Source organism: Haemaphysalis longicornis, unplaced genomic scaffold, assembly GCF_048455015.1.
Source record: "Haemaphysalis longicornis isolate Haplotype H1 unplaced genomic scaffold, Haemaphysalis longicornis Haplotype H1 scaffold_3, whole genome shotgun sequence".
Taxonomy (NCBI): Eukaryota; Metazoa; Arthropoda; class Arachnida; order Ixodida; family Ixodidae; genus Haemaphysalis; species Haemaphysalis longicornis.
In genome coordinates, this window is record NW_027526335.1 from 128,216,552 (window position 1) to 128,230,838 (window position 14,287).

The following is a 14,287-nucleotide window of genomic DNA, read 5'->3' on the forward strand; positions in this document are numbered from 1 at the left end:
CAGGTGTAAACGAATTCAGTTATCTGCTTTTGTACGTGACTACGCCCATCACCAACAGCAACAACAAGAAAAAACCGAGTGGCAAGAATAAACATGCCGCGTGATTCTAGAAGATAGTATAACGCTCACCTCGGTGAAAAAAAAAACAATATTTTAACATAAGCCCCACAAACAGCACTGTACCATAGATAAGCTCCCGCTCAGGGCTTCAATGTGGCATTTCTCAAACGCCTGCTTGCTTTCTGGCAGCGTAAAACTCGGCTGTGTTTAGCCGTGTCGCAAACCCCATGTTAGCGGTAGCGTAATAGCCTTGCCTTGTCTAAAGAACTGTGGTATCAGCTAAAATTTCTAGAGCTCAGTAACGCGTCCCCGCCCGGTCGTGGCAGAGACGCGTAGCACGGAGAATGGGGAAACGGCCGCGCGAGCTGACGGCGCCCCTGACCACAGCGCCGCCGCGCGGCATTCACGCAAACGGGGGCCAGCTTTTCCTCGCCGGTCATCACACCTTCCCATTCTAGCCACCCTAACGCCATTGTTTCTTTTTCTTTTTCTTTTTTTACGGGTGCTTTCTACCACTAGTAGGCGCTCGTGGCGCATCCGCCCCACTTTCATTAATGCGTGAAACGTTTCGATGCAAATGCTTACACGCGCAGCAATATTTTTACTTTTTATGATTATCCTTATTACTGCTTAATGCATAGACGGCTTCTGCGTATTTGTTTTTTGTTTTTTATTTTTGTGTGACGTCACCGGAAGTTTTGGTGTTACGGCGTTTTGGAGACGGAAACACGCGTCCGCGGGACGTCGCAACGCGGCGTGCGGTGGTGACGCGTGCTTGAAGTTCAATTATTACTAGGAAGTGCGGTTAAATTGCCTGGTTTATTCAGTAGTAAAATGGGCCAAGGTGAGCTCTCAGGCAGCTAGTTCTTTCAAAACAAAGCGTACACGCTCCAAAATTTTTAATAATGTAGCGGGAGCGACGACCGATTGCATGTCAGCGCCTTATCCCGGTGTTCAGCAGCTACGCGCACAGGACTACCTGCTGTATGCGCGTCGTCTGCTACGGCGTTTCCTTGAGAGTGGCACACCCCCTGCCCCTGCATCCGAATGACTTTGCTCACTAGAAACCGTGGTTATTTGAAGAGCATGCGCATATCAAATGCGCGTTTGATTTTTATTTCGGATTACTCGTTCCGCACAGCGTGAGGAATGCCATCTGAAAAGATAAATAAAAGTAGAACAGGACCGGTTTTATGGCCGAAATGGCCTTAGACCGCTGCGCGATATAATGCGATAAATAACAAATCTGATAAAAATAAAAACTTGTGCCCTACGCTGCTTACTAGTTACCTTTGGCGGTAGCGAAACGACCTTGCGAGATAAGAAAAACTGGGGGTGTGTTGCCCTGAGGAGAACAGTGGAGCAGACGACGCTCCCACGACAGATAGTTCTGTGCGCGTGCGCGTACTCTCCCATATCTCGCCGGTGAACACCCTGATAAGGCGCTGACATGACGGTCGGTCGTCGCTCCCGCTATATTGTTAAAATTTGGGAGGCTGTACATGACGATACGACTACAGAGGCACAGTTTTGCTTCTAAAGTGTATTGTATAAAAGTGCTGTGATAGCCTTCTACTGTTGCTGACTGGTAGAATGGTTCTAAACCTCCTGGGGCTTCGAAACAATTTGCACAGGCAATGAGAGATGGCAAATAACAGTTGGGCAGAACTTGCTGTTTGGCGACTTAGTTGTGTATTCCTGTTTTTGTCTTTTATGTATAGTGAGCTATTGTTTTTGGCACTCATTAGTATTAGATCATTTGATTAGTGCGACCTTGTTTAAATAACAAAATTGGTTGCATCTTGCATGTACAGGGCTAAAATATCTGTGAACGAAGTGAATAACGTGATCGACACCTTTTAGTGTAAAAAATATTTAGACGAAGGACATGAAGACCAGAAATGAGAACCTGTCGTCCACGTCCATCGTCCAGATATTTATCATGCCTAAAGCTGTCGATGATGGAGTTCCAACTACCTCGAACCCACACGTTATGATGGATAACGTGTGGCCGCAGCTGCCTCATGTGGACACTGAACCGAACAAAAAGCTTCCCTCATTGGGTGGTCTAAACTATTTGCAAGTATACATGCTACCGTTAGAATGGTTAACCGTCAATGTGGCAACTGCTTTAGTTGTGGCCTTTGCGACCACTAACTAGGACACAAGTTGGGAGCCACAGCTTTCACGGCTAAGAGGGTCTTTCTATCCCCCCCCCTCAAAAAAAAGCATTGTTACGTATGCTGATGGGGCTCATATCAGTAGCAACCTTGTGTCACATTCAGTGTTTTGCTTGGCAGTGGAGGGGTGTGAAAAGGCACTAAATAAGTAATTGGGGGCATTCATTGGCAGGGTTTAGTCAAGCATCGCAAAACAGCAGCACATGCACATAGCTTCCATAGCGCGAATATACATAACCACAAGAACATAAATGGCTAAACAAACATATTTCTGGTACATTTTTCTGGTGCCATTGCAGATCCTGGAAAATTTGCTGCAAAGCGATGGCAGCACCTCACAACAAGCTGATCGTGATGAGGAGGTTGACACTGACGTACATGTGCTACCTCTGCTGCCAGAGGCCCCTGCTGACCCATCCTCACCAGCTGCAGATCAACAACCAGAGCATGGCGCACAGCCAAGGCCGTTCAAGGTGGCTACAAGGAACCAGTTTTCGCAAGTGCACTTCAAGGCAACCACATCGTCGCAGCACAAGGGCTCACAGGTCAACTTGACGCCAACCAGGTCATCACGTGGAGTCCTTGCAAGACCACCTTCTGTATCTATTGGTATGTTAAACATATAACACCTTTTCAGAGTCAAGGCAGGCTGGCAAATGTTACTTCATCCCACTTGAAAAGAAGAAATCCTAACGTAAGTGGGAGTTCCCACACTGCAATGGGCATGTCACATTTTTTTCTAGGTATCCAGGTTTCCGTCATCGGGGTGGATTTCGGCTCCCAATGCGACTTTGGATGTCAGTGCGGCGATGTGGAGGCTGAGAGCGAGGAAGACGACTTTTGCAGTGACGATGACGACGCTGACGACGCCGACTACTACCCAGGGAATGAAGAAATACTGGAGTACGTAACTGCATGGATGATGCTATTTGTTTTTAAACCAACCTTTTCTCCTTAATAACGTGTTTACGCAACTCGTCCTCTAATCACTGCAGTTGGCCTTGACGCCTGAGTAGTAGGGGGTCTAGCTACTTCATTTAGCTTATGTGGCACGGTAGCGGCAAAGTAAAAACACACAAAAAAACGGTTATGTGTTACATGCCTTGCAACTCCCTCCCCTCCTGTTCTTTTAGGGATGGCGAAACAGCTGCAGCCTGTGATGAGGAAAAGGATGGACAGGAAGAAACTCAGAGCCGCATTTTTTTAGTAGAGGAGGCTTGCCTAAAAAGGCTGCTGGCAGTTTGCCATGACTGCCTCTCCCCCTGCCACACTAAGATTGTGTGTGAGGGTACACAGGTGTATGCGCAGGGCAAATGTGCTGCTGGCCACAATGTTTTTTGGACAAACCAGGAAGTTGTTCGGCAGCAGCCTATCCTCAATCTCAAGATCTGCGCTGCAATACTTTTTGCGGGGTGCAACCCCCATGTGAGCTTGAGAATGCTGGCATCAATTGGAATACCCGTAGTGACACCGCGGACGTTCTTCACAATACAGCATGATCACCTGTGGCCAGCAATCGACAAGGTGTGTAGCAACCCTAAAGAAATTCACAAATTGATTTTCCTCAATGGCACATTTATTTACTGTTCCTTTTTTTAGCTTTGGACTGCAAATCAGCAACACCTTCTAGAGAAGGCCCAAGGCTCGCCGGTCAAGCTTGCTGGTGATGGCCGAGCGGACTCCCCTGGCTTCAGTGCCAAGTACGGCACGTACTCACTTCTAGATGTTGAAAAGAACAAAATTCTTCATTTTGAAGTCGTGCAGGTTCGTATTGACTGAAGCCACTTTTATTTTAATCAAGCAGTATCAAATGTTGTCTAAACAGCGAACCTGTCTGGTAGTGCAGTAAAATGTGCCAGGTCGTGTTCACTCAAGTTGCGCAATCTGGGAAGTAACAGGGTTGCGTGTCACTTGTTTCAGTCCAATGAAGCCGGGGGAAGTTGCCGCATGGAACTGGAGGGCCTGAAAAGGTCCTTGATGTTCCTGGAGGACCACGGTGTCGCCGTCGAGCTTATCGTGACAGACAGGCATGCGCAGATCAAGTGCTTCCTTCGAAAGGAGAAACAGAGCATCAGGCACGAGTTTGACGTCTGGCATGTGGCAAAAGGTACTTCTGAGGAGTTCGTTGTGCTAAGTTACAGTTGTATATTTTTTATATCTGATCTGCTATTGAAGTAAAATTTAGAGGTAACACTCTGTGGTGCTGCTAAAGTATTGTGCTTGTGCATTTACATTTGTATCAGGTGTCTCAAAGAAGCTCCATGCCGCAGCCAAGCAGCCTGGCTGTCGCGAGCTCGAGCCGTGGATAAAGTCGGTGTCAAACCACCTCTACTGGTCGGCTGCCTCAAGCAAGGGATGCCACGAGATGATCGTCCCCAAGTGGCAGTCCTTGCTGAACCACATTCGAGGCGTGCACACACATGACAGCAGCCTGTTCCCTTCGTGTGTGCACGGTGAGACTGAACCAAGGGATTGGCTTCAAGAAGGTAACACAACACCTGCTTGCTGTAATTTGCCTACTTTATAGCACCACCTGGGAATAGGGAGGTGAAGCCCAAGTTTGCCGAGCAAGGGCAGCGCTTATTTTATCGTGAAGTGGCAGCCTTGGATTTTCCTCGAAGTGAGAGGGGTTTTGTGCCGCACCTGGGACATGCTGGGTTTAGTGGCTCGTGCAGCCGGCGGAGGCTTTGTTTGCATTTGGGAGTAGGGGGGATGAATGCCGCTGGTGGTACAGGGAGACAGAAGGCCTTCGGGAAGTGCTAGCGTGTGCACATTGAGCAGCACGCGTGGTTGTCAGAAATGGCCAGTCGGTGAGAAGCGGACGGTGAGAACCAAAAAAACAAAAAAAAAGGCGGGGAAAAAAATAGAGGTCTTATATTTTTTCCATTCTCTTTACTGTTTTTCCACCTCCACTAGCAGTAGTCTGGCTTATTGCACCAGGCAACCACATTTTGTCATAGCAGTGTCTGCAGGATCATTAAAAAAACGCAGAAATAGTGGAAAACGCGTCGAACACAGAGGCTCGAGCCTTGGCAAGCTGTTCTGTTCCCACCGCACTGTTACCCTAACCCGTAGTTATACTCCAGGCGAATCAGTCTCTGTGACAAACATTGTGAACGAAAATTTCTTCAAAGACAAGAAAAAGGGAAATGCAGCGTTGTCAGTGCACCCAGCGTGTGCCTTTTTAATGTGCCTTTCATAGGAGGCAGCTAAGAATTTCAACAGCCATAAATAATACTTCGACAGGAATCAGTCGCGTTTCTAGGAAGCCTCAGTGTTTCCGCACTCCTTAAAATCGGGATGTTAGAAGCATGAACACATAAAGGAAGTAGCAAACAAGAGAAAAATGCCCTACGACAAATTGGACAGCTGTCACTTGGCTGATGCAAAGACGGCAGCTTACGACCACCCAACAGTATTTTCATCCCGTGAAACCATGGGGGCACACGGCCTGTCCAGCGGCGCGTAGCAGATGACGCGTCTCTAGCAGGCAACAGAACAAGCGTCGGCAAAAATAAACTCGGTAACTACTCTACGTGTAAACCAAACCAGCTGTACACATGCTAACACGTAGTGCTTGATAAGAAAATTTTACCCAGGCCGCATCTTAGCGCGGGAAATGCAGCATGTGTGCACCGAAAAAGCGCTTGCCAACACAGTGGCAGCTCCCACATCCTCTTGGTGAGGATGCGGGAGCTTGGCGCATGACTGTTTTCAATTTTTTTTTTGCCTTGACCAGCCCCCCTGCCAAGAGGCGGCGGCCCTCTCGAGTACCCAGAAGTAGCAAGGACGCTCGACGTCTGGGAGCAGGAAGTCGAGATTAACGTACAGGCCGCGTTGGAGTAGCATTTTTTCTCCCTGCGTGGAGGCAGTGTTTACTTCTGCAGGCAACTCAATAAAGCTGTCCTCTCTCTCTTCACCAGAAAAAAAAAAAAGGCCACTGCAACTCAAAAACCTCACATACTCGAGATCAGCTGTGCAGCACCTCCGCCACTAAGGCATGTGCCTGCAATGTGCAACATGGTGCTCGAAAAATATTCCATGGCTAATGCAAATACAGGTGTCTCAAAAATAGAAAACTATGGTGCTGTTTATGATGCAAAGCCGGTTACAGTAATCATTGAAATAAAAAAGGATCACCTTACTGCTCACTGACCTCTAGCCCCAAATTTTTAATCATCAAAAATGAATATGTTAATGTTAAGAGATAGATATTGCCAATATTTGTGTCCAATGAAATAGTTTTTACAGATTCATGCTAGCTACTCTGGCTTCAAAATTTTCCCTCTTTACGCCTTCCAGGTTCCAAGGCCTACAATAAGCTGAAGGACGTGGTGACGGCCAGGGTGCTCCTAGCTGACATGCCTCAGCTGTCCACATCTTTCCAGACGTACGGCCTGGAGACGTACCACAGCCTCATGATCCATTTTGTGCCCAAGTCTCGGCACTACTCTTACGACGGAATGAAGGCTAGGTAAACTTGCTTGTTTTCTCTCTCGCCTTTGTTCTCTGTGCCTGTGAGGAGTGAAGTGGCCAGGCTGTTATACTGATGTATATCAGTCCTGTATAGCCATCAACAAAAGCGTATAGTGGGTGGTTTGTATCTGTCTTGTTACTTTGGATTAGGAAGTAACCGTTTATGGGACCCCACCATGGTGGCTTAGTGGCTAAAGCGTTGCACTGCTGAGCCCAAAAATGTTTCAATTTCCGGCCACAACGGCCACTTTTTGATAGAGGCGAAAAGCGAAAACACCTGTGCATTGGAGATTTCGGCGCACATAAAGATCCCCAGGTGGTCAAAATTAATCCGGAGCCCTCCACTAGGGTGTGCCTGTGTAGCGTCGGTGCGTTAAACCCCATAATCATCATGATCGTCTATGGGCTACCCTCCTTGACAGTGTGTTCTATTCAAGCTTTTATCCACCCCAATGCCCACGTGGTTGATTTTATATACAGTAGCAGTGAACAGGCTCACCTAAAAAACCTGTAGGAATCTGAGTACTCAATATGTGCATTTTTCAGAACACAGCTAGCAGCGCTGCACTACAATGAAAATTCAGCGCGAAAGCAGGCGACAACAAAGGATGGCACTCCATGTTGGGAAGTCAAATTCCCAAGAGCACGGGGAGGTGACCCCATCGCTTACCCTGTGATGGAGCCGCCAAGTTATGGTGAGCCATTCAAATTTATTTATTAACACTAAGCATTGATATGCCGTATTAACTACTCAGGCTATGTTGAAAAGCTGCTGAACCTGCTGCTGTCTGAAGCCAGGAAGCCAAAGAACAAGGACGAGGTGGAAACTCCCAAGCAAGTGCACCTACCACTGAGCAGCTCCTTTCCTGGCGTGGACAAAAAGCTACTGGTTGAGAAGAAGGTGACACGGTACAGCATGGTAGTGTGAGTTGAGGAGCAGCTGCTGCTGAGGTCTGCATGCGTTGCAGTCATTTACAGTCAGATCCCGCTACAATGAAACTCATGGGGCACGCCAAATAATGCATTGCAAAAACTGTCTTTGTCTTAAAAAGGGATGCGGAGGAGGAGACACAGAGGCTGCACTCACAGGTGAAGTTATTTACTGCATCCAACCTGTTGAAAATAACAGCTACACTGACTAACAGACGGTTGCATACCAAGGTGTTTTTTTCAGTGTTGGCATGGGATGCTGTGCCACGGGAGTTTTTGTTTTGTCAAAAGTAAGACCAGCTTTTTTTTTTCTGCAGGTTGGAGAATTCGTATGCGCTGACTGTTTGAAAGGCGTGTGTTAGAGCCAAACATGTACTCTAATAATTTTGCACCATCTGTTTGTTTTCTTTTGACGGAAATGTTGTTTAGTAGGTCATTAACACTCTTTGGTCAGTTGTGCAACATTCGTAAATGATTCTTACCTAGTTGCATTATCAGTTGTCTGACAACTGTCTTCCCCGTTTGCCATATGAATCCAAAGTTATGAACGTACAATTTTGAGACTTTTAACCAGTAATTAAGAATTCTAATGTTTCGTTCACAAACACTTCAGTAAAACAATCAAGGAAAGTTCTTCGTTGAAAAAGCGTTGAAAATTTGTTGGAGTTCATTGTAGCGGGATTGTACTGTATGTCGTTGCGGAGGCACTAAATCAAATTGTCCAAGTTGAGCTGCATTTGTGACGTGAAGTAATTCTAATCCCCTGCCAATATGTAGTGATATTCTTAGCCTGATGTGACAGTCACAAGCAGCTGAAACACAAGGCACCCTTGATAGTTGCCACACTAACAGCGGTTACATCCCCTGCTTCACTTTGTGGCTGAAGGTTGAAGTTGCACCCAGTCATAGGAGAAGTAAAGAAGTACTTGTGGGTTATGAGGCTCACCGTCGTTGAGCCGATTGCATCTAAATTTCATACACCTTGTTTTGTGCTTTCATCTAAAAATAGCCACTGCTGCCAGCAGGCCATCTAGGGTGTCTTGCTCAATTCAACATTGCCTTAGCGATTGTGAACTCGCATGGCTGTTGCTTGTTCGCATGCCAACAAGTCATTTTGTTTTTAGCTTACAGGACTGGAGCATCTGTAGGTGTGTATAATGATGAGAGGTGGGAAGATTTCCTGAAGCTTAAAGAGCCATGAAGAGAAAATACAACTTCGTTTAATTTGAAAGAACTAGGATTCAGTATCTCACTCAGCTCTATTACAGCTCCAAAAGATGTTTTTTAACAAAAAAAAAGCAAGAAGTATTTAATAACTTCCAAATTTTGCGCCACAGTGACGTGTTATGAGCAAGAATGACGTCATACGGGCCAACAATAAAACATAATTTTCAGTGCGTTAACTGCACGTTAGCATTCAAGTGATGCGGTCAAATGGAACTAGAGGCCCCATTACAGACGTCCAGTCATGTGTCGTCGCGACAGGTCAATTAGGCAGCCACCAATCGCACAAACAAGGTTCCGTGACGTCATGGAAAAGTTGCGGGAAATTGACTAGGGGGTCGCGACTATTTCAAACGTTTTCTTTAATATCTCCGTTACTTGTTCGAAGATTGCGATGATATTGGTATCATTGTTATCGGGACTAAGCATTCTTTCTAATAAACCCAACTTGTATTTTGTCTTCATGGCTCCTTTAAGTTGTCAGTCATTATGCATACATTTTTGGTCTAGCAGGCACTAGGGCCTCGAGATACTTCCTTTACATCTTGATCCACTTCTACATCTCCCCCCCCCACTTCGAGGAAAGTGCAGGCCATATCCTGTGAACCCACTTTTCAACATCCTCTCCCCTGGGAAGATGCTGGCCTTATCTGCAGAATTTGTAGTGCCCAGATCCCCGTTTGTTGGGCTACTGATCATTCACGTCCGTTTCCGTCAAAATGTCGTCATAGAAAAACTTGACCAAATTCAGAGCTCCCTTCAGTCGACTTTTCCTCTGGGGCCAGTTTGCGTGAATGAAGCGTACAGATCCTCTGGCACAGCTCCCTCCACAGCCTTTGTCTTTGTATCGTTGGTCTGAGGCATTCCTTGGTATTTCTTGCAGCTCTGTTGAGCTTTTTTTTTTCGGCGTGCTTCACTGAAGGCAAGCAAGTTTCCGAAGATGACTTGTTTCCCTTGCCAGATTTTCGTTTTGCGTGATGGCAGTCCTTGCGGTGCTGTGGCGATCTCTTGGTGTTAGAGCACTCTCCAGAGCCAAACAAGTCACCTTGTGTATGGGCGATGACAATGATAGGAAATGGCACCTCGCCCTTCTGACTACGTCCTTAAATTCCTTTCACTTTATTATTTATTATTTTTTCAGAGGAGAACATCCAAAGTGCCGCACTTTTGATCCCACGTGGTCCTCAGCCTGCTGGAGTGTAATAGATGTGGGGTGAATTGTGGTCGTCATCCGTGAGCCTGTGAAGCCAGACGCTTTACAAGAACCTGCGTCTTCCTGTGGAGCACCCTTAACTTTTCTAAATTTGCTTGAGCTGCTGCTCTCAGTGAATGACTTCTTGTCTGAACAAACAGTCACTTTCAGCAGGTGACATTCTGATATCGAGATTGTTGACACTCTTTCGGTGCTTGACTGAAATTCCTGTGGACTTTGTCGAAAAAAACATTGGCTGTGTTTGATTTGTTATCTCCGTCAGAATAACTACTCTTGCAATGTGCCAAGCCCTTCTTATGGTTCAGCAGATTCCTTCATTGAGACCAAAAAAATCTCGCTTTTCTGTGACTACCTCATGTGTCCTTTAGATTTGTTGGCTGAATTCGTGGTATGCGTATCAAACACTATTTTGTTGCTCAGACTAGATGCTTCAACCCTCTGGTACTTGGTGCCTACCAAGGTTCCGGGCACAACAGATGACCTGTGGTGAGATTTGAATCGAGAACTGATTTTGTGGCCCCAATTGTCTCGTGTGAAAAAGCTTGTGGGTTCGGTCCATTAGGGCGTTCGAGCAGGTGACCATTCCTTCAAACCTTGTGATCACTGACAAATGTGGTAGTGTTCGCAGGGGTGATACGGCATCATTGTTTCCACTCCTATAAGAAACCCTCCCCCATCGTATGTTATTCTTGCCTTTTATTCATGTAAGTCTGGCGTAAAGCTGAGGTTTTGGAACACATTTTCCAGCTCAAACGTCGGTGAGGTCATCGGTCAAGGTGTTTCATTGGACCCTTCTTGCAGGCTCCGTGAATCAGCGTGTAAGGTCATATGAATCGATAACAGTCCTTCCCTTGTGCCACGAAGATTTTTTGCTACGCGTTCCATTTGGGTGGGGATGTTAATCTAGTAAATGAACTCTTCCTCCTTGTTTGATAGATTTTAGCTGTAGCAGGTGCCGCAACACTTGGGGTGGGGGGGTCATTTGATAAGATGTTCTTTTTGAGGTCTTTCAGATTTGGCTGGACTAGCAGCCCCGAACGGCAAACTTGGACTTGTGGGAACATCGCCAGCTCCAGCCAACATTGGACCACAAAAAACTTGGTCTCAGTGAGTTTCTCAGCATCCTGGGAGACTGCTAAGACCACAAAGACAATGGAATACCAATCGCAATCCAGCAGGACACATTTATCAATCCTGAAGACAACTTGCCAGCGATTGTAAGTCAAGAGGAGCACCACCCCGTCAAGCCACCTTGCCAGCGATTGTTAGTCAAGAGGATAACAACAATTTACTTGTATAGTATAGGGCTTTCTTTTTTGTTGTTGTCTGCCCCAGTGGGCTTTTGAACGTCACTTGCAGTTAGCATCAGTGTTTCTGTGTGCAGCAATAATGTAAATACTGTATTGATACTTCAGTTTTTTTTTTCTTGCAGTTATGTTGTATGGTTTCTGTGCTCATTTTTGTCTTACTCATCCAGCTCGTGCAAATTAATGCTGCAATCTTGTCCACCTGCTGTGTAGGTCTGGATTTGCAGACCTTGGTCCACACCCCCAACTTTCCTTCACTTCCTTAATCCTTGTCCCTTCATTTGTCCCCCCCCCTTTTTTTTTTGTCCCTTCAGTTTATTTCTTCAATGGCTGTAGCAACCTTTATGTGCCTTTACTTATTGCTGCCTTGTGTTGCTGGGCCCGACAAGGCACTTCACTTGTCATTGGGAAGTGTAACTACGTGACATTATAAGGTGTAGTTCTGTTGTGGCACCAAAAAATGCCACTTAGGGGGTTCCTTTTATGGTATTACGGTAGTATCTTTTCGACGAGTGCATTACTGGATAAAATTGTCTTCAGCTATGTAAAGTACACCTTATCATAAAATAGGCTAGTTTGGTGGGTTCAAAATTTAATGTTTGATATTTCCTGTTGATGGACAGTTATCATTCTGTGACTACTTTGGCAGGTGAGATTATAGAGGACAGGGTGAAATGCATGGCGTTTTTTTCTTCCACCATGTGACTCTGTTTTCATGCTTGGTCTGGAACATTACGAAGAGCTTTTTTTCCTTGCTGTTTAGTTGTACTTTTGTGTCTTTTCCTTATTTTTTATTTTTGTCCTGGCAGTGCATGCATAGTGGACAAGAAAAATGAGTCGCTGCACCTGGTTCTGGTTTTTGTATTATGATGTTAAAAACAATTTGCATAAGCATAGTGAACTGTTTCATTGTATATAATATTTACATTATAGTGTAGTGACGCATAGTAGTTGGAATAAACATTGTATGGCGTGTATTTTGTGCTCTATTTCTTTTTAAAATTTGCCCTGGATTCTGCCAGTGGGATAGCCTGGTCACAATGACTGCTGACACGATTGTTCGTATGTGATAGTTTATTTTCTTCTACTTGAATTCCAAAAGGATTTGCAGCGTATTTCTCTCTCAGTCTTTTCTCTGAGTCTGCAGGGGAAAGAGTATGTCACACATCAGAATGGTTTCATGCAGGCCATGGGATTATCACTGAACACTTTTTGTACTATAATACTTGCATGTTTGAATCCACTGTACTGCCCAGTCACCGATGGGTACTTGCTGCGCACTGCTGTCACGACGCAGCTGGACAGAACGCGCCTCTTTCCTTTCCCCAAGCGTCCCCACGTGAGCAGTGCAAACTGCATGAATGCTGCATGCCGTAGCGCTCTAAAAACAAAAAGGTGTCGTTATACACAAGTGATATTCACTCTTGAAATTAAAGCCGCCTGATTTCTGGTGCCATGGCTTAGCTTGCCTGTTCCTGCTGTCCCGATCGCAAGCTGGGGGCAGCCGCCTCCTGCGCTGTTTCAGCGCCACTTCCAGAACTGCGCGGTCCAAGCATACCGCCTTGAACTTCCGCGTCAGTGTGACGCACTGGTGCCGCCTTAGCCTGCGCCGAATTTCCGGGATTTCCCGGCAGCAGAGGCATTCAATTGCTTCCCCCATAGGGATGCAGTGGTTGCAGGCACACCTGACAAGGAAGAAGCGTTTTGTGATAAGTTGAAACACATTAACTTTTTCGTAAACTGACGCGTGGCGTAGGTTGGCGCATATCTCGTGGAAAGATAGGGGCATGCCATGCTCATCTAGATATCACGAACCGAGCACACTAAAATATTCAAACATATCATTCGTACATAAAAATTATTGAGCAAATCCGCAAGCTCATCCCTCGAACATGAGTAGATTTTAACAGCCTCGATCGATCGAGAAAATAGCCGCATGTGCGCGAGATCTTCACAAAGAACTTCAAAGCAGATACAGAAAACTTGGCTGGGTAATAACAACACAAGCGAAAAAAAAACGTATCGCTTACGCGCAGGTTTCTTTTTTCCACCTACACAAGAAAAAGTGGCCGGCTAGCACGGTCAGCGGTGTGCGCGGCTTTGTGTATATCGTGTCCCGTCGCGAGGGCAATCGTCAGCACAAACGTGGAAATAAACACCGCTGAATGTCTTCGTATACAAGCATTAAAGGGCTGCGGTAATACTGAAATATCGAAAACGCTTATATTAACTGCTATTCAATAATACAGCCACATTAGGCGCCGGCGCAACCTCACTGAGCACGCCGGTGTTGTGAACCTGGCCTCGAAGCAACGCTTGCTCGCCAGCGCTTGTATAGTCGATCTTTCTGATATCACATCACGAAAACGCAGCACATGACTCTATTTTTAACTACAAAATGAGTGTTACATCGTATCACTTACCACAGCAGATTTCTTAGTCGTGCGCTCGTGGGCACTTCAGGGGTAGCCGCGCCGTCCGTGCCGCCGGGATTCATGGGCGGCTTTCGCGAAGCCATGGGCTCAAACAAGTATGGAGCTGCCCCCAGCTCCTCATTCCTCAATAAAAAAGGGTTGTGAGAATCTTCCATGTCTTTTTGGCCTGGATGTAAACGTGTTCGCACGGCACTTGTACACCGAGCGGCCGGCGCGCCGCTGACTCTTCCGATGATGACGTCACCGACCGCCCGCCAATGGCGAAAGGCTGCTCGAGCTCAGTTCGTGCCCTCGGGCGGGGGTCGTTTATTTTGGCGAAAACAAGCCCTTTGCGTTCACTTACGCATCAAATAAACACGTTTTTTGAATTCAGCGTGGTGAAAACCATAAAGTACTGCGCTTAACTAATTTTTTTCGAAAAGTGCTTCACCAGCCCTTTAATTCACAATAATTTCTCTTTGT

General features: G+C 46.2%; 1 protein-coding gene across 1 annotated transcript; it reads left to right on the forward strand.

Annotated features, from left to right (window-relative positions):
• Positions 1-2,964: 2,964 nt before the first annotated feature.
• On the forward strand, positions 2,965-7,738 carry LOC144175425 (uncharacterized). The gene is made up of 7 exons (XM_077704504.1): positions 2,965-3,143; positions 3,374-3,764; positions 3,840-4,004; positions 4,161-4,347; positions 4,484-4,726; positions 6,543-6,714; positions 7,263-7,738. Exons 1-7 carry the CDS (start codon positions 2,965-2,967, stop codon positions 7,435-7,437), a joined length of 1,512 nt encoding a protein of 503 aa, XP_077560630.1. The 3' UTR covers positions 7,438-7,738.
• Positions 7,739-14,287: the final 6,549 nt, after the last annotated feature.